Source organism: Camarhynchus parvulus, chromosome 24 (assembly GCF_901933205.1).
Source record: "Camarhynchus parvulus chromosome 24, STF_HiC, whole genome shotgun sequence".
In the NCBI taxonomy this organism is placed as follows: domain Eukaryota; kingdom Metazoa; phylum Chordata; class Aves; order Passeriformes; family Thraupidae; genus Camarhynchus; species Camarhynchus parvulus.
Genome location: NC_044594.1, coordinates 29,109 through 51,931, shown reverse-complemented (window position 1 = coordinate 51,931; position 22,823 = coordinate 29,109). Strand labels below are relative to the sequence as shown.

Genomic DNA, 22,823 nt, shown 5'->3' with positions numbered 1-22,823 from the left:
TTCAGAGTCAACCCCCCTGCTCAGCTAGGCCCTGGACTTCACCAGTGGTTTATGCATAAAGGTTTACCAGCAAACCTAACAGCACTTAATTGATAGCTTAAGTTAAACAATTTAACAAAAGATTCATATGGAATTTACCATAATGGTAACTAAGTACTTCAGATTGCAAACAAGGTCCCACTTTGAGCAGTGCCTGGGGCACTGGACCAGTAAAAATGTACAGTTGCAATGAAATGAAATACTGTGTAAGTACATAAATGCTGAATGTGTTCTGATTTGCTGGGGTTGCATTGAAACTAACTTATGCATGTATTCAAAGGTATAGCTTTATTTTTAATATATTTACTGTATTGCTTTTGTGAAGCCAAGAAGTTTAATCTGTGACAACACAGATAATTAATCATATTGCTGAGCTCACAGCAAATATCCAGATTTCATTAGTTCTTATCCACATGTAAAGGTCGAGCCTTTTTGTATATACTATTAATTGTATATACAATTATTTTGCCCGTTGGAGAGAGGCAAATTAAAAAGATTATATATTCTATACTGTAGTGCAAAAATATTACTGTAAAATGACTCATTTAAGGTTGGTGACACCGTTCTGAGTTGTAAATTCCTAGCAGGCTCTGGGATTTTTTTCCAGTATGTACGTTCAAAATTGAGTTTTTAAATGTCTAGGCCGGGCAGCTGCCCCGTCCGCGCGTGCGCCGCCGGGGGGGCGGAGACTCAGGTCACGTGAGGGGCGGGCGCGCGGGGTCGGCCGCAACATGGCTGCCTACCTGCAGTGGCGCCGGTTCGTCTTTTTTGACAGAGAGACGGTGAGGGAGCCCTCGGGGCCGGATGGAGCCGGTGCGAAGCCTTTCGCGCTGCCCCCAGGCATCGCGGTCTGCGACTCGGGCCGGGGAAGCCTCGTGTTCGGAGATATCCTGTGCGGGGCCGGGCGCTGTGGCCTGCGCGGCGCTCGGTCGAGCCGAGGCTGCGTGGCAGGCGAGTCCTGGGCGCTGTCTAGCGCGGGCCGGAGGGTGCTCCGGCCTTAGGAATGCGGCAGCTTTCCCCTGTCTGCTGTGCTTTGTTTAAACAAAAACCCCAAAGCGCCGCTGGATGTGTTGGTGCTCCGGGGTTGCTCTGCGGAAGTATTTGCTGTAACTCTACCAGGAGTCCGCAAAAAGCATGCAGATTCTTGTACGATTGGAGGTGTGGGGCTTTTTTTTTTTTTTTTTTTTTTTTTTGGTCCCCTTATGTGCCTTAACTGTGATCTAAATATGGAAGGTCAGATTTGGTTTTTGCCTCGCTCCCTTCAACTCAGCAGTTTCCAAGCTTACAAGCTAAGGGTGACACATCTGTACCAGCTGAAGCAGCACAGTATCCTGGTTTCTATTGGTGAGGATGAAGAGGGTATAAATCCTTTGGTAAGTTAAATGACAGAGAGAGGAAAACGCATTTGTAATACAGTTCTTTCTTAAAGACTATTGTGATCATCTCAGTTGCCCTTTCTTACTCTAAGTAGCTTCTTTGTTCTGGGTCCTATAACATTTTGATGCCAGGTCATGGCCTACTAATACCCTATGTTTTGCTTATGCCAGATCATCGTTGTTTGTAGGTGAAAGTCTGGAACCTGGAGAAACGAGATGGTGGTAATCCTCTTTGCACACGAATTTTTCCAGCAATACCAGGTAACAAGCCCACGGTTGTATCCTGCTTAACTGTCCACGAGAATCTTAATTTCATGGCTATCGGTAAGTAAAGCTGAACTATTATAGCTTAGGAAAAATATTACAGTCCTTACTGAGAGGTAAGGAACATGAATAGATAATACCAAAACCACCATAGAAGATCCTGATGATCTTTTTTCTCACTCCATTGTTATATTATCCTCACAGAGATACTGTTGTATGTTGTGCTACCCTAGAGCTCAGGAGCTAAATGCGTAAATTTACCCTAAGTGTATATTTTAAACTCATAACTTTGATACTTAGAAGCATGTATTTTTAGTTGATGTCCTCTTTTCCCTGCCAGTTGGTAAGGCTACGTATTTATTGAACTTAGTACTAAATTTAGCTTCTGTTGGTACAGGAAAAAATGCAAGTTTTGTGATACCTAATGTTACAGAGATACTTTTTCAAGCTTGTTATACAAACCTTTTTTTCAAAGAAAAAAAGCAAATTTCCCTTTTTGGATTTGACCGTTCCTTGGTAATGTTTCTTGCTTAACTCTTCTGACAGAATAAGAGCAGTAATGTTGTGAGATTACAAGTGCTCTCAGCTGACTTGGTCCCTACACTGAAATCAAAAAAGCTTTCCCTGTGTGTACGGTGGCTTTCAACCCTGGAACAACTTACAAGACTGGGGCTGTTGGCAAGCTATGAAAACTGTGTGTTTTACTTTCGAAAAATCTCCCTCTGGTCTTTTTTACAGTGTGTAGTATGTTTTGAATAAGCAAGGGACTTGAAATTATAGTTATAGTTGCAGTATGGGAAGGCCATTTGTAAAACAAAATACAGACAAACAAAATTAATCTGCATGTGAAGTTTGTGTGTGGAAAGCAAGTTAACCCTTGCTGATCAGTGCTATCCTATGTGCAGTGGTGTGGTAGCTCTGAACTGTAACTGGAGCAATGGGAAGTGATTTGGCAAAGACTGACTTGACATGAGAACCTGTGGCAATTCCATTGCTTTATACCATGCTAGTGAGCATGTTGTTGTTGCTGACTGGAGCTTCCCTAACTTATGCTGGATAAAATTTCAGGTGTGTTGTATAAGTAATAGTTTAGTCTGTCTGCTTCACCAGGTTTTGCGGATGGGAGTGTTGTACTTACTAAAGGAGACATCACTCGAGATCGGCATAGTAAGACCCAGATCCTACATGAAGGCAGTTACCCCGTTACTGGCCTTGCTTTTCGACAGTCTGGCAAAACAACACATCTATTTGTGGTGACCACAGAGAACATCCAGGTGAGAAGCTAGTGGAAAAAATGTGACTCTGACTTGCAAATTCTCTTGGTTTCAGAGTCTAGTTCAGAGTGCTCCCCAAATCCTCGAGTTTCCTCTGTAGTCTTATATGCTTTCAGTGAAAGACTATCCTCACCTGGAGCTGGACACTCATGGTTGTGGATTGCGCTGTTCATCTCTCAGTGACCCCTCCCAGGATCTCCAGTTCATTGTGGCAGGAAATGAATGTGTGTACCTTTACCAACCAGACGAACGTGGCCCCTGCTTTGCCTTCGAGGGACAGAAGCTGATTGTTCACTGGTATCGGGGGTACCTCATCATTGTCTCCAAGGACCGAAAGACTTCCCCAAAGTAGGGCTCCTTGAAACAGATGAGTTCTTTTTGCTCATGCAGCTTCATGCTTTTTCTCCTTCTCCTTCTTCCCTGTGAAGCTTTGCTCTTGGGGGCAGATTGCCGCTCTGTTGTTGAGGTTCATCCCGACCCATATATTGATTAACTTCCATTATGAGAATAGCACAGTTAAATGCGCTGAATGAGGGGGATTTTTTTCAGTCCTATGAATTTCTCAGTGTAACAGGATGCTGGAATTTGTGTATAAATACATGGTGGTTTCCCTCAGGATCCACTTACTTTAATTGCCTGAATGCTCTGTTTGTCTTGCTTTCTATACATCCCTAGTTTGAAAAGGTATCAAGATTTCAAGTTGTGTTCTTCTTGTTTTCTAAAACTTTATTCTGCTCTCCAGGTCAGAATTTGCTGGGAATGAGGCACAGAATTCAGACAAACAAGTCCTGAATATCTATGACTTGTGCAACAAATTCATTGCATACAGCTCAATCTTTGATGACATAGTGGATGTCTTGGCAGAGTGGGGATCTCTCTATGTACTGACCAGAGATGGGAAGATCCATGTACTGCAGGAGAAGGATACACAAACCAAACTTGAGGCATGTAAATTTGTTTTCTTATTAGTCTCTGCCTTATGTCTGTAAGATTGTACTGGCTCTGTAGACTGAAAAATGGAACCATTCAGGTAAGTGAATTACATAACAAGTGACTGAATAGCTTTTTGGTATGGCCAGTGTTGTAAGACAATTGGTATGTAAAGGCCCAAGTGCACGTATGCACTAAGATGAAGAAACAACTTGTTTTCCAGATGTGTTTGAACTTGTTTTGTGCGGTGGTATTTCTCTCATACTGCTCTTACCATGTATTTAACAGATGCTGTTCAGAAAGAACTTATTTGAAATGGCCATTAACCTGGCCAAGAGCCACCACTTGGACAGTGATGGTTTGTCAGAGATTTTCCGTCAGTATGGTGATCATCTCTATAACAAGGGAAACCATGATGGAGCCATCCAGCAGTATATCCGGTAGGTGGGGGTCCTTCAGAGTTGTGATGTTGTAGTACAGGTAGGAGCATCATAGGCCTTGATTTCTGTTTCAGCACAGGAATTAAAACAGTCCAAAACAAAAAAAAGTACTCCTTGAGGTGAAAATTCTACCCCTACAGAGAAAGATGTCAGTGAGACTAAAAGTCGTTGAACAAGTTGCTTGAAAATCTCTTTGTACATCTTAGGATAAAGTTCTTCCCTTTGATCATATTTTAACATGAATAATGTAGGCCCACTGGGATGGAGTGGGGCCTGGTGACATCATTATAAAGAAGGCATCACTCTGTGCAAGACAGATGATGGAATTTGGCCATGTTTGGCAGTCTTCTTGGAAAGTACTCAAACAGTTCAATGCCAGTTTTAAAATATCTTGGGTTTTTTAAAACTAGAACTCAGAGCAGCCTTGTTTTGGGGCTTACTGAAAACCTAATGTTCAATTTTTAAAATGCCACAAAGTGGTAAATTATTGTGGAGCTGATGCTCCGGAGTCCCTGACATCCAGTGAGAATCAGCACGTCTTTTTACCTTGACTTGCTTTAACTGTCACAGTAACTGTGACTAAACTGCTCTATGTTTAGAGCATGAGCATTTAAAGCTGACTTTAAGTTAGCAGTAAAGCTGACTGAAATGAAGGAAAATGTAGCTTTTGTTCCAGTTTGTTGTGCTCAGAGCCTAATCTGTCTTCTCACTGCTACCTTTAAGGGAAGATTAACTCCTTGTATGCTGTCATGGTTGTCCCGATCAAGGCCTTTGTATCAGTGTGTGTACAGTTGGATGGTCTTACACCATAACTAGTTGTTGCTTCTGATGCATAGCTGAGTAGTCCCAAGAGGGTTAGTACCTGCTGAAGTTAAGGCTTCTCTGTGTTCTGTTGTTAATTTCTCCATTTATTTTGATTTCATGAGTATACAATATCTTGTAACTCTTCCCCTCACAGAACTATAGGGAAGCTAGAACCATCTTATGTTATTCGGAAATTCCTGGATGCTCAGCGTATCCACAACCTTACTGCTTATCTACAGATGCTCCATCTGCAGTCCCTGGCCAATGCAGACCACACTACACTTCTGCTGAATTGCTATACCAAACTCAAAGACAGCTCCAAACTGGAAGAGTTCATTAAGGTATTGGGTAGACATGGAATCATGCTACATTTTTATGTCATTGTAATAATGAAAAAGGGATTGTGGTGAAATTGTAAATTCCCTCCTCTATGACTGTTAAGAGAGAGAATTATGAATTTACCACTCAGTACCCTGGTCTTTGCTCCTTTATTTCCAAGCTCTTTCTTACTTTCTCAGTTTGGTTGGTTTGCCATCTGGGTCTGGAGTGTGCTTGCTTCTGCCAGTGCAACTGGCAATCAAATGAGAAGTGGTTAGATTCCTTCCTTTCTGCACGGGTGATTTTTCTCTTGCATGAGAGGTACAATCTCTTGCATGATTGTCCCTGCTCATGTTTTCCTCCTCTGACATAAATGATTACTGCTTCTGGACTGTTAGAATTTTTCTGAGAGACCATCTCTTTGCTTTTGTTCTTGGAGACGAGTGAGAGTGAGGTCCACTTTGATGTGGAAACGGCTATCAAGGTACTTCGCCAAGCTGGCTACTACTCCCATGCCGTGTACCTGGCAGAGAAGCATGAGCATCATGAATGGTACCTCAAAATCCAGTTAGAGGACATCAAGGTGAGGAGACATAACTGCACATGTGTTCTTACTGGGGAGAATACCAATTCCCTAGCCTCCTCTTTAGTGAGAATATAATTTCACTGACCTCTTTGCTGAGGATAGCATGCTGATGAGAACAGCAGCAAGAATACTTGTTGCTGTTGGTGTGTTGCCTTTCTGCTTTTGGCTTGTGTGTTAGACTAGATGGGGAAATCAGAAGATCTTGTTTTCTTTCTGATGTGGCTTTTTACAGTGCCCTTTAAGAGGAGCGCTGTAAGAAGAGTGCTTAGTTGGGGATTCATCTAAATGTTTCCCCCAGGCTGTATCCAGTCTTTCTCCCTGAGGAGGAAAATGAGCAGGAATAGTGAACTAGGTGATAATTCAGAGCAAATGGTATTTGTGGCATACTCACAGCATGTCTTCAATGCTTTCTGTCCTAAGCTCAAAGTAGAGAGCAGAGGCTAGTGTCCTGTGATTGTTTTGTTGTCTGTCTTCACAGAACTACCAAGAGGCTTTGCACTACATTGGAAAACTGCCCTTTGAACAGGCAGAGAGTAACATGAAGCGATATGGTAAAATCCTGATGCACCATGTCCCTAATGAGACCACTGAATTGCTGAAGATCCTTTGCACTGATTACCGTCCCTCGGGAGGTAATGAAGGCCCTGGGATGCTAGAAGGAAAAAAGGTAGGGCTTGTGTTGACTGAAAGTTGTTGCTCTCCAGTAGTAACTTTGCAGTGAGTGCTTCTGCATACCTTGTGTTGCCATCCTGATGTTTTAGGTATAATGGGATTTATAACTTAATAAACTCTGCTCAGATGAGACCCCACCTGGAATACTGTGTCTAGCTCTGGAACCTTTAGCACAGATGAGACATGGACCTTTTGGAGTGGGTCCAGAGGAGGGCTATAAAAATGATCAGAGGGATGGAACACACCTGCTCTGAAGAAAGGCTGAGTGAGCTGGGGTTGCCCAGTCTGGATAAGGGAAGGCTTCAGGGAGACCTCATTGCAGCCTTTCAGTACTCAATTTATAGGAAAGATGAGGACAAACTTTTTTACAGGGCCTGTTGTGATGCTACAAGAGGTAATAATTTTAAAGTAAAAGAGAACAGATTTAGACTAGATAGTAGGAAGGAACTTTTTATAAAGAGGTTGGTGAAACAGGTTGCCCAGAGAATTGGTAGATGGCCCCATCCCTGGAAACACTCATGTCAGGTTGGATGTGGACCTGAGCAACCTGGTGAAATGGAAGATGTCTCAGCTCTTTGCAGGGGTATGGGACTAGATGAGCTTTAAAGTTCCCTTTTCACCGAGACTATTCAATGATTCCATGAGAAGCCCTGTTCTGATGTACTGGTAGTCCTAGAGGCAGGGGACCTCTTAAAGTTATTGCTCAGGATTGATCCTTGATGTTGTCAGCATCCTGTATTGTACTGTATCTGTCCTGTCTGAGACTCTGGAAACAAACATTCCTCATGGAAGGAAGGAAGCACTAGTGTGGCTTAGATTGATGTGGGTGGGTGCTTGTCTTTTTCTGACTGTTTTACAGGCTAATTCAGAGGAGTTCATCCCAGTCTTTGCAAACAATTCCCGAGAACTGAAAGCTTTTCTGGAGCACATGACTGAGGTGCAGGCTGACTCTCCACAGGGTGTCTATGACACTTTGCTGGAACTTCAACTGCAGAACTGGGCACATGAACAAGATGAGCAGGTTTGAGCTCCCTCCAGCATTGTGTTTTGAGGGGAAAGATTTGGTGTCTGTGAGTCATATTTGCATTCCTGCAATGCCCTTTCCAGCTGGGCATTGACAACATGAGGCAATACATATGCTGTGCTGGACAAATAGCACAGAAATGGGAAAGCAGCCCTGTATGTGGGAGAGTATTCCCTTCAGGATGGCTGAACTTGTTTTGTTTGTATGTCATTTAAGGACAGATTCCAGACAATACAGTCTCTGAACAGATGGCTTGCCCACAAAAGTATCTTTACTTGCTTGCCTGGATCTGTGAGGATGTTGGCTGTTTGGGCAAAGAAAATCATGTCCTGTTTGCTTAAAAGGTTTAAAGAGCAAGTACCAAAACTAACCTGCATGAAAGAGCTCCAAATTGTCAGGTCATAGTGCAAAATAGTGTGTATGTGGGTGTGCCTGGGTTCCTCTTCTTGACCTCTCCCCCTTCTTTGTAGATCAAGGAGAAGTTGCACAATGAAGCCCTCACCCTCCTGAAGAGCGGAAGGTTCAAAACAGTCTTTGATAAGGCCTTGGTCCTATGTCAGATGCACAATTTCAAGGATGGTGTTCTCTACCTCTATGAGCAGGGCAAACTGTGAGTGTTACTCTTGTCTTTAGAGTCTTGTCCTTCCCCTCTTGCCCCCACTGCAGCGATTTCTGAGCCATAAATGTCTGTACCATTAATGGTAATGACCTCTTTAGCATCTCAAGATGGGCATGGTAGAGGATTGCTCTGCAGAAATACCTCACTGTTGAAGCAAGGCAGTTACATAGAGTGAAAAAAAGACTTGTCTTTGGCTTCTGTGTGAGTCTGGGGATTGCATGGCTGGGTGAAAAGCTAAGGTCCCTGTAAAACCTCAAAGGGCAAGATGGATTGCTGCAGCTGATGAGTCTTTCTCCCATAGTTTCCAACAGATCATGCACTACCACATGCAGAATGAGCAGTACAAGAAGGTGATTGAGGTGTGCGAGTTGTATGGCGACCAAGAGGCTTGTCTCTGGGAACAGGCTCTTAGCTACTTTGCACGGAAGGAGGAGAACTGCAAAGAGTATATTGCTGCAGTGCTGAAACACATAGAGAACAAGAATCTTATGCCTCCGCTGCTTGGTAATGACATATGACATTCAACCCTCAGCCTCCCCTGCCATAGAACCCCAACCCAAGCAAAAACCAGAAAAACAAACCACAAAAGACTCCAACCCAGACTTGTTTGTAGTGCTTTCTGTAGATCAGACATTAGAAGAATCATTTAAATTGGAGCCTACCATTTGAAGTAATAAGCTGCTCCATAGGGAAAAACAATGTCAGTCACAGCTCCTTAGTTAGGGAGAAAGATCTGCAGTATCAGTGAGACGTCTCATATATGATTTCTGTCTGTCGGTGTGGGGCAGTGCAGGGTGTGCTGAAACTCCTGTTGAGCCTTGGTGGAGAACTAAAATCCAATCCACTACTATATCCTTCCTTTGTCCCTTTTGGTCCGAGTTATCCAGACATGCTCCCAGTCACCCATTTCTGGAAGAGATCAAATTGAAAGAGAATCTTTAAGTGAACTCTTCCAATTCCATGAGAATGCCAGCTGTCTTTGCCTGTAAGTGGCCTGTCCCGGGAAAGCAGTCTGCCCTGGCAGTACAAGCATAGCTGCAGTTTTTGTGCTTGTGTTTAAACTAACATCTCAGTTGCTCTCAGTTGTGCAGACGCTGGCTCATAACTCCACAGCCACCCTGTCTGTGATTAAGGATTATCTTGTCAACAAGCTGCAGAAGCAAAGCTGCCAGATAGAGCAGGATGAGCAGAGAATTCAGAAATACCGAGAAGAAACTACGAGGATCCGCCTGGAAATTGAAGAGCTAAAAGCAAGGTGCAGGAATGTGTGCTGTCTTGTCTAGTCCTATTCAAGGACAGAACTGCTGTTTTCTTTTAGTAAGGTGAAGTGTAGTTTGTCTTTCTCACACTTCTCCATCTTGTCACTCAGTCCCAAGATTTTTCAGAAGACCAAGTGTAGCATTTGCACCAGTGCATTGGAGCTCCCTTCAGTCCACTTCCTGTGCGGTCATTCCTTTCACCAGCACTGCTTTGAAAGCTACTCTGAGAGTGATTCAGAATGTCCTACTTGTATGCCAGAAAATCGCAAAGTGATGGACATGATCCGAGCCCAGGAGCAGAAGAGAGATCTGCATGATCAGTTTCAGCATCAGGTAGGCTAACATTGTCTATCTTACCAAGTTGAAATAAATAAGAGTTTAGATTCATTTATGGGCCTGTAAATGGAGGCTGGTAGAGACAGGTAAGGCTTGAAAGTATTTTGTAAACAAGGTTATGTTAACTGGATAATGAGGCATTAGACCCTAGGGTGACTGCATTGTGTAAAGGGCACGAAGAGTCATTGTTGGCTCTGTGAAGGGGTGAAAGAGAGAATCTGTCCTCACCTGACCCTCAAGACCTATTGGTCAGTGTGACAGCTGGTCAACAAGTTGTATAGAACTAATTAGGGAGAAAGGAAGAAGAAGAGTGTGAATTGGAATGGGGACAGCACCAAAATGTGGCATCTACCTTGTGTTCCCCAAGGATTAATTAAGTGGTGTGAGAATGGGACATTAGCTGGAAAATGTTAACACACGTGGGAACTAGAGCTGTTGAGGCAATCACCTTCCTGCTTAATTCAGTTGCTCATTACCTCGGTGCATGGCTCAGAAGTGGCATTGAAACAGGAGCTGGAATGGCCAGTGTCAGAAAATCTAGCAGGTTCTTCTGCTACACCCAGCCCTTGTGTGGACTGAGCAACTAAACGAGAGGCTTCTAAGTGCAGAGGGAGAAAGGAAGGAGGCTAGAAGCAAGACACTCTGAAGGCTTTTGCTGATGCTGCTGCTTTCTGTCTGGCAGCTCAAGTGTTCAAATGATGGCTTCTCAGTCGTTGCTGACTACTTTGGTCGCGGCGTCTTCAATAAGCTCACCCTGATCACGGACTTGCCCTCGGGAAAGACCGCTACAACCATCGAGGCTGGCCTGCAGCGGGAGCTGCTTATCCACACCAAGCGCAGTACCTGACTACAGGCCCTGTCCACACGCCCTCCCGTGTTGTACGGGGTCCCCCGCTGTGTCCTCGGCCCCCTGTGTTTGGCTTTCCCCCTTGGCCCCCAATAAAGCAGCGTGGCCGGGCAGTGCCGCAGCGCGGCCCTCACTGACCGGCTCGGCCGGGCGGCGCTCCGGGAGCGCGGCGAGAGGGGCGGGGCCTCTGGGCGGGCGGGGGCGGGGAGGCTCACGTGGTAGGGCAGCGGGGGCGAGGCCGGCGGTCACGTGGGGAGGCGGGGCTGCGCGGCGCCGAGGGCCGGAGGTCATGGCGGAGCTGGGGACGGCCGCCGTCGGCCTGGGGCGAGCGGAGTCTGGCGGGGGGGCCGACGGAGCGGGCGTCGACCCGCTGCTGCCGCGGGAAGAGAACGGCGTGGATGGCAGAGCGATCCGCGTGGGCACCCGCCGGAGCCAGGTAGGCAGCGGCAGGATTGGGGTGCGGGGAGTGCCCGCCGCCCGGGCACCCTGCGGGCGGCGCAGGGTCTGCGTGCTTCTCGGGGCTGAGGAGCGGCCTCAGCTTCCTGAGTTCGCGCGTTTCCACTCGTGCTGTGGAATTCCGGGAAGAAGTTTGGAAATCCCTTCCTTCGGAACCCACGGACGGTCAGCTCTGTTAGCGCTGTCGTGGTGCAGGGGCCGGGGGCGACGGCGTGGGTCTCTCCCGGATCTGGCTGGGACCAACTTGCAAAGTCTGCGCAGCTCTTGTAGGGAAAACATCCCAATAACTGATGCTTGCAGCCCGCTCAAATGCCAGGGAAGGGACGTATCCAGACATAGAGAAGGTATCTATTGCCAGCGGGCTACAGTAGGGAGGAGTAGCCTCGCAAAGAGAGATAAGCGACTCTCAGGCCTTTGCACTGAGATAATCTCGTTCATTTTGGTAGCACGTTCTAGGAAGACTTCCGTGCTGTCACAAAGGCATTTTACATAGACATCAGGACAAGGGAGATAGCCGTGCATATGTACTATCTCGTGTAACAACCTGAGGCTTTTGGGGCACTTTACAAAGGGAAGCAGCTACATACATTCATTGTACTTGTAGGGAACTGCAGTCCTGAGAACGACGTTAATTACCAAATAATTGAGCCCTTCGGTGGGAGAAAAGCTGAAACTCATCTGTAGTTGCTTGAGTCAGCTGCCACTTGCATGTACAGAAACATGATACACTAATGATTGTATTTTACTTGCTCCTGGTTTTCTTGTGCAATGGAGTGTTCTTCATGCAGTTTACTGCTTTGAGATTTGTTTCTTGCTGTACATGATGATGTAAGCTGTTAATTTTGTGTGTGTGTGTGTGTTTGTAGAAACTCTAACTAGATCTTTGTTCTTATAGAGGATAAATAACTTATATTAGACGCTAACTGTGTATTTTTCCGCCAGCTCAGTGAAATCCTACTGGCTTCTCCCAAAGCTTACAGTATTGGTAAAATTCATACTCTTAGAGAAAGCAGGAGGCTTCAACCCTAACCTCAACCCCAGTCCAGTGTGCAATATGACTTGTTCTCTCATTGCTGAGCAACAGATTAATGGTTTTGTATACATTTTCTGCCCACCTGTTGATGAGCGGTCATCATTTAGCAGTTGTGTTCCACATAGGTGAAACCAAGAAGTGAAAGCATGAGAATTGTGATCTGTAGGTTTCTGTTGTAATCACTCTCCCCAGTTCGATAAATTTATTGCAGTGTTTCATCAGTGGTTGCACTACAGTACTGCTGGACATGGGGAGATGTTGTCGTGGCAGTGTAGTCAATAAAATAAGTTCTTCAGTGAAGTGTTCTGGTCATGATAGGAGTTCAAGGAGTTTGTACCTATGAGCGATTTAACTTGATGCAACCTATTTCTAATGCTTTTGATTTAGAGAGAATGAACTGGTCATGCATGCCTGGCTGTGGGAGAGCGGCAAAGCCTCCTTAGCTACTGTATGGACAATGTGCTCTTTCTTTAGGACTTTGTTTTCTGCTTCCTTGTAGCTGGCCCGGATTCAGACCAATAGTGTAGTTACGATGCTCCATGAGCTATACCCTGACCTCCACTTCGAGATTGGTAAGTTTTTTTTTGGATGTTGCCCCTGGGTAGATGGCAAGGAGCAGGAGCCAGCGGGTTATCTTTGTGTGCAAGAGGTGTGTGTAGAGTCAAGAGGAGGAGGTCTGTCTAAATTTATCTGAGAGTGCCATCTGAATTCAGTTTAGTTGTGTGGCTGAGCAACTGCTGCTGCTTGTTTCTTCTAGGGGAGATAGCTGGATTTCATAAGTCCTTGATGATTTAAGTGCTGAGTATGTGATGGATATAGTGTTGTGTTGCTACATTTGCAAACTTTGTATTGTTTTGGCTGCACCCTTCTGAGCATTAGGGGCATTTTCTGGTCTGGGACTCAAGGCTTTCAGCAGGAATAACAGGACCTCAGCCATGCACTGAAGAGAACTGCTTTACATGTGTTCATTGGCACTCCAGAGACAGACCATGGCAGTTTCCACTGGGTCAGCTCTTCCCCAAACCTGCCCTCTTTCACCTTGCGTCTGTTTTTGAGCACAGTGAAAGTCTCAATTTCACTTGTCTTAAGTGCAGTGTACTTCTAGAAGTGAGCTGCTCTTGTATTGAGCTTGAGTCAGTGTTCACACAGTAGTGTGTGACTGCTCGTGGCATTTTGCATAGATATTTTCAGCCTAAGCCCAGTGCTTTTATCAAGCCTCACATTTTACCTGTACTGTCTCTGAGCAGTAGCTATGTCAACAACTGGGGACAAGATCTTGGATACAGCACTTTCCAAGGTAAAGGATTTTCCTTTATTTAAGAACTAATTGTATTTATGTTATATTGGCTGTTGCTTCTTTTGTGCTTTATGTTTTTCCATTTATGTGTAGATTGGAGAGAAGAGCCTCTTCACCAAGGAGTTGGAAAATGCGCTTGAAAGAAATGAGTAAGGACTTACTGTTTTGTCTTTCTCCTTAACATTTGGTACTCTTTGGAAATATTTGGCTTGCTGCATAGGTGATCTACTTTCCTTCAGTCCTGGTACGTCTCAGGCTAAAAAAAGTAATCCTTTGATAAGTCAAAAGGATTTTTTTCCCCTTTTTTTTCTCTCTACCCTGAGCTCAGGCCATGTATTTTGAAGTGGAGCTCTTGTGTCACTTAGTCTGCCCCAGTTAGGTTTTCTTCTGTTATTTGTGTATTACATGCTGTAATACACAGGGAGGATGTGATCTCATATGATTAATACTTATGAATACATTTTAAAAAAAATATTTTTCTTGCTGGTGGTAATGTATTGCAAAACAGATTTATTGTCATCCTGTAAATGTTAAAATTTATTAACTTATGCAAGCTAAATGTGCAGGAGAATTTGACATGGGCAGATTGTGCTATGTTCTGTGCAACTTGTCTCTACAAAAAACCTTGCTTCTGATGCCTGAGCAGAGAGAGATTAGTGCTGGTTTCATGGGTTTGAGGTTCTAGGGGAGTTTTGTTGTTATTTAATCTCTCTTTCTTTTCAATGTTCTGAGGAGGGTTTCATTGGTGCCTTAGTTAAAGTATGTTTAAAAACAAAGGTATTCTTCTGCATCTCTGCCACATAGTTACATCATACTGCATTTTCAGTGAAGTTGGTGAAAAGCTATTGGAGACTCAAGTGTTTACAATTATGCTCGGTTCCTGTGTGACAAAACAGGTAGCCTGTAGTTTGGCTTGTGGTTACTTAAAGTTTGACACATGATGCCAACCCACATACTGATGCATTTTGGTACAGCGTGTCTCTGTGTGAACATCTCCAGCATCTTTCCTCATTCAGTCTGATTGTTTAAGTGTCTTTTGTCACTGGCTAAGGGGAAAAGAGAGACAGAGAAAGGTGAAGTAGCCTTTTAGGAGTAACACAAAAACTGTATAGTAATCCTGGCTATGGAGTCCTGAAATTCTTCTCCCTTCTCCAAATTAATTCCCAGAGTAGGTTCAAAGTTTTCTGTAGGTGACCTGAAGGCCTCTGGTAGATCCCCACATGAGCTCCACCATCTGTTCTCTGATTACTATCCTCTAATTTTTAGGGTTGATCTTGTGGTTCACTCCCTGAAGGACCTGCCAACTTCTCTTCCTCCTGGCTTTACGATTGGCGCTGTCTGCAAGTAAGTGTGGACATGAGACTTGATTCTCTTGAGAGTCTTGCATTTTATAGTGTTGGTAAAGGAGAGCAAAGGCAGTGTAGGTCCTGTGATTGGTCTCCAAAACAGTGGAAGCTCTAGTGGAACTCTAGGACTGCCCTAGTGTTCCACAGCTGGCAGGTGTGCTGAAAATTCTTGCTTGTACAGTGATGATGAAGTATTTTGGAGCCAGAGGTAGTTCTTCCAGGAAATGATAGCAGAACTGTTGACCTTACCAGCCTTCCCTTAAATGATGTGTCAGGCATTCTGCACTTGCATTATTTTGCAGAAGGGAAAACCCACTTGATGCTGTTGTCTTTCATCCCAAAAACTGCGGAAAAACACTGAGCCTCCTTCCTGAAAAGAGGTGAGTGGGAGAAGAAGGGGAAGACAGGTGTAAAAATAGAAGGGGTCAGTTGGTTGATATTTTCCATTGGCAAGTCAGTCAGCTCATTGCTTTATCCTGTAGTGGTTTTTGTGAGCATTCCACAGACATTAACTTGGACCCACTTGTTAAAAAAAGTAACACTGTCTCACAGGAGTGAGGTTCATCTCTCAGGCCACCCTTGAGTGGCAATGCTTTCTCAAGTTAGAACCTTTCTTGCCATGATCTCTCGAATGAATTCCTGCTCCTTGGTGTTCCGCTTACTGCTAGGGAATGCATACAAGACAGATGGGGTGTCTGGTGCAGAATTTTGGCTTTCATGGACCTGAACTGTGTTTCAGTTCTCACTCAGCCTCTTCTGATTTCTTCTTTGTTTTTGGCATCACTTTCTTGTGGTTTCTCCATTTTTAGTGACCTGTCTTTCAGTAGAGATTATTGGAATCCTTTGTCTGAGACAGATGAGTGAAATTACTCAGATTAAGGTAGCTATTAGAAAGATACTTTTTTATATATTAAAGTGAAAGAAATAAACTAGCCATGACACAAAGACTTCTGTTTCTGTGCATTTGGGTAGCAGGAAAATCACATATGGTTTAGGTTTCAGGTTACCAAAGGGAAGAAGCAGAAGGGCACATACTGATTTCTTCAGTCTCATGACCAGAGACAGGACTCAAGGAAACTGCATGAAGCTGAATTAGGGGAGGTTTAGGTTGGATATTGAGAAAAGGTTCATCACCCAGAGAATGGTTCAGCACTAGAACAGGTTCCTCAGGGAAGTGGTCACGGCGCCAAGCCTGACAGAGTTCACGGAGTATTTGGACAACCCTCTCGGGCACGTGGTGGGATTCTCGGGGTGTGCTGCACAGGGCTAGGAGTTGGAACTCAGTGATCCTGATGGGTTCCTTCCAAATCAGCATATAATATGATTCTATAAAAAGAAGTGAACAGCATGTATCTCGAGAAAGGAAATGCCCAGACTTGCAGTTTTCTGTGGTTTCCAGTTACATACTCAAAAGGTCCTCCGCTTAATGCATTTCTCTCTTTGATGAAGTTCCTCTGTTTTAGTCACTTCATCACTTAGTTGTCTGGCTTTGTCGGGTTCATTTTGGGGCAGTGGAGTCTTTTTTTCTGTGAAAAATATTGTCTTTCAATGAGGTTTCATCAGTCCTTGACAGTGGCTAGGGACTGCTCATCAGAAGCATATCCTGTAAATTGGCTCCTTGGGAGTTGCTTCAGACATGCTTTGTGCTAAACTTCACAGAGTGGTTTTCTTTCTTCAAAGGAGATACAAATCATTGACTGGTTTTCTGATCTTAATTTCAACTGAAAAAAAAAAATAAAGTTACCATTTGTTTCCTTGAATCTTCTGTCATATATGTGGCTGGAGGTAACTGTTAGGAGTGTTCTGGATTTCAGTGATTATATTTTTCCCTGCAGTGTGATTGGAACCAGTTCACTTCGGAGAGCAGCTCAGCTCAAGAAGAAGTTCCCTCATTTAGAATTCAGGGATATTGTATCCTTTCCTGGAAAGCCATGGGAGCTGGGTAAAGCTGCAAACAGGAAAGTACAACTTCGTGTAAAATCTAGATTCGAGGCTGATTTGTGCCACTTGACTTCAAAGAACAAACTCCTTCCTCAAAGGCTGTTCTCCACTACCCTGTTCTGAGGGGGAGGTAGCACTGTAGCCATTCTGTCCTCTGCTTCTCATGAGGCTGTGAAGAAGCAGCCAGCCTTGATCTAGCTGAGGGTTCAGCATACAGATGAATTGTATGTTTTGCGGTGTTTGAAAAACTGCATGATGGTGCCTCCCATGTGTTTCTCATGGGCATGTGACCAAATGTTGCTGGGTTTCCAGTAACTCTGGATGCTGTTTAGACCACTAATTCCTTTAAGGGTGGCTGACCTACTGAGAAAAGGCATTGTTACTTCAGTCCTAGGAGCAGAGTTCTTTGCAGTGCAGAAGGAGTTGGGCGCTAATAGTGTGCTTCAGTGGTGTACGTATCTTTGTAGAATCAGCGCTTGAATTAATATTCCATAATACTTGGCAAAATTCTCTTTTAAGAAACAATTGTGCATATTTAACACTTTCAGGATGGTACTGACATTCTCATTTGGACACTGTTAGATTCTCTACAGTCTGTAAAGACTCAACTGGTTGTAGGACTGTTTTCTGGCTGTTTCTATGCTTGCTTAATCACTTCTACAGAGAGGAAACTTAAATACCCGTTTAAAGAAGCTAGATGAGAAGGAAGACTTCAGTGCTATCATCCTGGCTGCTGCTGGGCTGAAGAGAATGGGCTGGGAAAATCGCATTGGCCAGGTGAGGTGCAGCAAAGCAGAAAATACCATTCTCTGATGAAATAGCAACTGTTTGCCTTTCAGACCTTGTGGTTGTCCTATCCAAGATAGGCATGTGATTAATAGGCATGCAATCTCCTGACTCCATTGCCATGTTAGCTTTGATTTGAGGCACTTCTGGAAGGAGTGGTTGGGTTTTTTGGTTGGTTGTTTTTTTTTTTTTTCATGCAGAAATTTTTCATGTTCAGCTTTGCATGGTTCAGTGACAGTTTGTAATCTGGTTGTCTCATGGCACTTCACAGCACTTGTGTCTAGCAATGCAGCAGTGTGCAAGGCTGAGATTTTAGTGATTAGCCAATTCACAAAGTGTTCCACTTCAGTTGATGGAAAGTGTGTTATCTCACTTTTGTGGTGGAAACACTGAGGCATGGGAAGGGAGAGGTGATATTTCTTTGATCTGACATGAAATCAGTTCATATTAGAGACAGGAGTCTGGCTATCTGGCTCTTGTTTTCTATATTGGGAATAGTGCAACTTGAATTAACTCTTGATTTTACTTTCTTCCAGCTCCTAGGCCCTGAAGATTGTCTGTATGCTGTTGGACAGGTACTTTACAACTTTTGTTTCTTAAAGGGCACTGAAAGCCAGCAGCAATATGATATGAGTACTTAACTGTGATGAAGACTTCTCATGTCTTGGTTATCAGAAAAGTACTTTGATCTGTTTTCTTGGCTGTTAAACTGTTTGAGGCACAACTTGATAGGAGACTGGAAGTCTGCTCTTTTACCCAGTGTGTTAGGGGCTGGTTCCTATCAGTAATAGAAAAAACAGTAAATGGGAAAGGTAAATCCATGCACAGCTACAGCGGGGCAACATGGCAGATATGGGGCAGGTTCTGGCAGGGTCAGTATGATGCTGCACCAGGATAACTGTGCAAAGTCACTGCAATGTCTTTGGTCTGTGATGCTCCCTCCTTTGTGCATGGTGTCCTGACTCCTGTAGGGTGGAGCTGAAACACCTGCCTTGGAGCACATTCTTAGTGCTCCTGTTTTTGGGTGGGTGGACTGTTCTAGTCCATGCTGGCTGCATGGCTGAGCTTATGCAGCTAGTATCAAACTTGCTAAACTACAGCTGGTGATGTGTTAGTGATTGCAAGTGACAAATCTGCACATTCAGTCTGAAAAGGGGATTTTGATTATGCATCTGTCAGGTACCTGCAGAGTTGTAGAATGGTTTGAGGTGGCAGCACGATCTTTTAACACTTGCCTGAATAAGTCCTGATCCTCTGTTTATAGCAGCTACTATAGGATGACCCTGCACCTAGCAGAGTGTATCATAATTAATTTCTGTGAACATTCTTTTTCCCTTAGTGAAAAGGGTCTGAGCCTCTGAGTTCTGTTTCATGATCAATGCTGATGTATGTAGTTGAAGAATTATATTTTGTTGTGTGTTTTTTCTTCTAGGGTGCCTTAGCAGTGGAAGTTCGTGCCAAAGACCAAGAGATACTGAATATGGTATCTGCCCTACATGATGCAGACACTGTGTTGTGCTGCATTGCTGAGAGAGCCTTTATGAAGCATTTGGTAGGTCTGGCACCCTTCCTCTGCCTGCAGCAGTAAATACTGATCTGCTAGTTGACTTGATGCCATAATATGGGAAATCTGTTACACTTCTCTAAAACTGCAGAGTACTTCTGAATGGAAAAGGGCCAGAAGAGTGATGGGCAGGGTTGTGTGCAGCCTAAACTTTTCAGAGGCCTCTGCTTTGAATGTTTTGGGTAGGAGCCTCAGTGTCAGCTGCTTTGTGTTTTAGGAGGGTGGATGTAGCGTCCCTGTTGCTGTCAACACCCTGCTGAAGGATGGCCAGGTGAGGAGTACATTGTATTTTTCATTGATTATTTCTGAAAAGCTATTCCAAGTGTGTGCATGTTTCCATATCTTTTCCTGAAGCTAATTTCAGCAGGTACATACCTATTATATATACTGTTATACTGTATAGCCAGTTAGGGCAGACAGTCTCCTGACTTGACCCTTCTGTGTTTGTGTCCAAAGCAGGAGTACAACAATGGGTCTGGCTACTGAAGCCATCTTTCAGAAAATTCCCTTACAATATATACCAGATTCCCCCCTCCACCCCTGCTGCTTATTTCCCGCTGTCCTGAGGTCTGAAAGTATTGCTTTTGACCCTACCAAACCTGTTTTTATACAGTGGAGTATGATTAAGGAGGTGGGAAACTAGAAAAAAACTTCAGCCTTTTCCTTGAGAAGTCAAATCTTCCCTAACAGGGTTTACTTTTCTTTATACTTGTATTGTACTGCTATTCATGCTGATCCCACTGCATGACAAAGCCCTTCCCGACGATGGTTTTTTTAAAGAGGGGATAGTTGGCTGCCTGTTTGTTTGTTAATGTGGTAATAATCCATTCTATATATTTTTCCAAGTTGTATTTGACAGGAGCAGTCTACAGCTTGGATGGATCTGATAGCCTGAAGGAGACCATGCAGACTGGTGTTAGTTATCCCCATCAGGTACGTGAATCATGTGGCTTCAAAATTCAAACCTGAAGCTAAATGACAAAAACTGGGCCTTTAGAAGTAGACTATATTTGGTCTGGTTTCTTGTAACCTGTAACAGCACACTGTTCTTGAGGCTCTTCAGACTAGGTTTTACCCTGTTTCATGGGTGTCTTAATTCCTTGCCCACTGTTTTCCTGCTGCCTTACTTTGAGGTGTTTGTATTTGCAGAATGAAGATGGACCGAATGACGACGTGCAGCATGTCGGCATCACAGCCAAGAACGTTCCTGTTCAGGCCCAGAAAGCTGCAGAGAACCTGGGTGTTGAACTAGCTAGTTTACTTCTGAGCAAGGGAGCAAAGCATATCCTTAGCGTGGCAAGGCAGCTCAATGATGCCCGCTGAACCTGGGGTGTGGCCAACAGGAGTGCTACAACTCTATGCAGCTACATCATGATCCTCTGGAGGGATTTATTTCAACATTCACGCCAGTCTTACCTGATGTTTGGGTGCAAAAAACCTGAAATATGAAGTGAACTTGAGTAGTTTCTGCTCTTCAGAGTTTTCACCCCTCTCCACATTTCTCTAAATTGTTAAGCATCTCCATGAAGTATTGTCAACAACTTTTGTAGCTAGAGAGCTAAAAGAAAAAATTAAAAATAAAATAAAAGCCTTTAAGTGTTCAGTTCCATTTAGGAGCAAAGTGACCATTGGGTTATAATTGAATACACAACTGTGCGGGTACTAAAATGCTGTACTGTGCTGAGTGCTTTTGGGAGGCATTATTTGGGCCTTTTCACTCACTGGATCACTGAAGGCTCCTGTTAGGTTCCTGATACCATATTCCTTATAGTAAAGCAGCAGAGATCCTACATTCACCCTTGGCCTTAGTGAAGGGAAATTGAGTAATCAGGTACATGCACCTGATACACTAGCCAATTGGCTAGTATTAGATTGATACTATATATATATATATGTATATATTAGCTATACTAGCTGGATTGGCTAGTATTAAATGAGGGGGCGGACAGCCATTTTGATTTCCCTTGTATGTTTGTCCACAAGTCATGAGAGCCAGTTAGCTAGACTTGCCAATGAAGGGGGAGCTGAAGCAGAACCCCAAATTCCAGATACTGTGGCTTCCTGCACTTGCTACTAAGTCAGCATCTGAGCAGGGTTTGATTGTTACAGTGCCTTGCAGAAACAGTATAACGGCACCGTGTTGGGGTGCTGTTTCGTAAATAAAGAAGTTTTATAGTTTTATTTTCTAGGCAACGTCCACTGAATGTACCAGAGGTAGGTAAGAGTTAAAATAACGGGTCCTTACGGAGCAGCTTTCACGCTCAGTTTTTGACTGGTCTCGGGCGGCTTCTCTCCCCCCCCGCCCCGCAGCCACGGCCGGCCACGCCTCTCGTCCCCTTCCCTCCTCCGCGGATCGCAGCTCTCCCGGTGAGCAATGGGGTGGCCCTGAAAAGGGCCTTTGAGTTGGGCCGGCCGGCCTAGTACTCCTGCGACTGCTGCCCACTGCCCCTCTTGCTGGTCTTCTTGGGCAGCAGAACGGCCTGAATGTTGGGCAGGACGCCGCCCTGCGCGATGGTAACGCCGCCCAACAGCTTGTTGAGCTCCTCGTCGTTGCGCACTGCTAGCTGCAGGTGACGGGGGATGATGCGCGTCTTCTTGTTGTCGCGTGCCGCGTTGCCCGCGAGCTCCAGGATCTCAGCGGTCAGGTACTCGAGCACGGCCGCCAGATAGACGGGCGCACCAGCTCCCACCCGCTCCGCGTAGTGCCCGCGCCGCAGCAGTCGGTGGACGCGCCCTACCGGGAACTGCAGCCCAGCCCGGGACGAGCGAGACTTGGCCTTAGCACGGGCCTTACCGCCGCTCTTGCCACGGCCGGACATGGCGTCTCGCTCCGCTGCTGAACCGATGCGACTGGGGGGTGCCGCGCCCGGGATTTTTATAACCTCCCGCCAAGTAGGGTCCAGCTCATTGGACAGCGCCACCGCCCCTAGCTATTGGTGCGTTTGCCGGAAGAAGCTTTTTGCTGACTGGTCGCTTGTGTGATGCCAGCGCGCTTGCTCTGAATGTGTTGGCCGCGGCGTCCGACCAATCAGCGAGCGAGGCGCCAAATTTAAACTACGCTGAGGCTATCGGCGGGGCGCCGTCGCCGGCCTCAGCGAGCATGCGCGGTGCCGGCCCGCCCACTGCGGGGGGACGCCGTCCCACAGAGCGCTTCGTGCCGCCCGGCCAGGCGCACGGAGGGCTGGAGTTAGTCCCTGGGCCTGGTCCCTTGTCTGGGCCTGGCTTCCACCCAGTGCGAGGTAGAGGGGCTCCCGGGGTGCCTACAGACTGAGAGGTATCCCTGTCTGTAGGGGCATTTGCGTTAGGGCGGCACATGGGGGGAAGAGCAGTTAGGGATGTGAAAAAGCGTACCATGAGATCCTTTTTAGGGAATTCTGGGGATGTGTGAGATATGAGTTTCTAATATGGGTATATTAAGAGAAGCACCAAAGGAGCGTGAGGAGTCAAAATGGATGAGGAGAAAAAAAAAACAACATGGGAACACAGAAGGAAAAATAAAAGTGAAGGAAGTGGTAATGTTTTAAAATGTTGCTGATCAGTAAGAATTATCTCTGCAGTCTGTGCTGTCTTAGTAACCCATATGTTATGTATGTGTTTTTTTTCCCCAGAGTG

The 22,823-nt window shown here is 45.0% G+C and overlaps 3 protein-coding genes across 5 annotated transcripts; 2 read left to right on the top strand and 1 right to left on the bottom strand.

The window, feature by feature from the left end:
* The first annotated feature begins 727 nt into the window (after positions 1-727).
* Positions 728-10,959, top strand: VPS11 (VPS11 core subunit of CORVET and HOPS complexes). 3 transcript variants are annotated; one of them, XR_004061372.1, is made up of 16 exons: positions 728-924; positions 1,264-1,412; positions 1,604-1,739; positions 2,790-2,953; positions 3,054-3,301; positions 3,696-3,897; positions 4,172-4,323; positions 5,282-5,468; positions 5,885-6,028; positions 6,510-6,698; positions 7,563-7,724; positions 8,198-8,337; positions 8,648-8,850; positions 9,498-9,601; positions 9,716-9,938; positions 10,624-10,959. XR_004061372.1 is itself a non-coding variant. In XM_030964995.1 (16 exons), exons 1-16 carry the CDS (start codon positions 771-773, stop codon positions 10,786-10,788), a joined length of 2,727 nt encoding a protein of 908 aa, XP_030820855.1. In that variant the 5' UTR covers positions 728-770; the 3' UTR covers positions 10,789-10,898. The 3 variants fall into 3 exon arrangements, 2 of the variants coding, with proteins under 2 accessions (XP_030820855.1, XP_030820854.1); XM_030964995.1 differs by having other exon boundaries at positions 1,604-1,676; positions 9,430-9,601; positions 10,624-10,898; XM_030964994.1 differs by having other exon boundaries at positions 771-924; positions 9,430-9,601; positions 10,624-10,898.
* A 91-nt stretch (positions 10,960-11,050) lies between these two features.
* HMBS (hydroxymethylbilane synthase) lies at positions 11,051-20,838 on the top strand. The gene is made up of 13 exons (XM_030964922.1): positions 11,051-11,224; positions 12,777-12,849; positions 13,525-13,574; positions 13,668-13,723; positions 14,841-14,918; positions 15,223-15,300; positions 16,756-16,831; positions 17,525-17,638; positions 18,184-18,222; positions 19,080-19,199; positions 19,429-19,482; positions 20,058-20,144; positions 20,361-20,838. Exons 1-13 carry the CDS (start codon positions 11,078-11,080, stop codon positions 20,532-20,534), a joined length of 1,146 nt encoding a protein of 381 aa, XP_030820782.1. The 5' UTR covers positions 11,051-11,077; the 3' UTR covers positions 20,535-20,838.
* A 258-nt stretch (positions 20,839-21,096) lies between these two features.
* Positions 21,097-22,077, bottom strand: LOC115913057 (histone H2A). Its single transcript, XM_030964923.1, has one exon. It carries the CDS (start codon positions 22,028-22,030, stop codon positions 21,629-21,631), a length of 402 nt encoding a protein of 133 aa, XP_030820783.1. The 5' UTR covers positions 22,031-22,077; the 3' UTR covers positions 21,097-21,628.
* Positions 22,078-22,823: the final 746 nt, after the last annotated feature.

What these genes read in the sequence shown, in the direction of transcription:
- LOC115913057 (XM_030964923.1), bottom strand. Translation starts at nt 22,030, where the DNA reads ATGTCCGGCCGTGGCAAGAGCGGCGGTAAGGCCCGTGCTAAGGCCAAG.
- VPS11 (XM_030964994.1), top strand. Translation starts at nt 771, where the DNA reads ATGGCTGCCTACCTGCAGTGGCGCCGGTTCGTCTTTTTTGACAGAGAG. An exon ending in GGATGCTAGAAGGAAAAAAG is followed by an intron (nt 6,699 to 7,562) that starts GTAGGGCTTGTG and finishes ACTGTTTTACAG; the next exon opens with GCTAATTCAGAGGAGTTCAT. An exon ending in CACATGAACAAGATGAGCAG is followed by an intron (nt 7,725 to 8,197) that starts GTTTGAGCTCCC and finishes CCTTCTTTGTAG; the next exon opens with ATCAAGGAGAAGTTGCACAA.
- HMBS (XM_030964922.1), top strand. Translation starts at nt 11,078, where the DNA reads ATGGCGGAGCTGGGGACGGCCGCCGTCGGCCTGGGGCGAGCGGAGTCT. An exon ending in TGACCTCCACTTCGAGATTG is followed by an intron (nt 12,850 to 13,524) that starts GTAAGTTTTTTT and finishes GTCTCTGAGCAG; the next exon opens with TAGCTATGTCAACAACTGGG. An exon ending in ACGATTGGCGCTGTCTGCAA is followed by an intron (nt 14,919 to 15,222) that starts GTAAGTGTGGAC and finishes ATTATTTTGCAG; the next exon opens with AAGGGAAAACCCACTTGATG.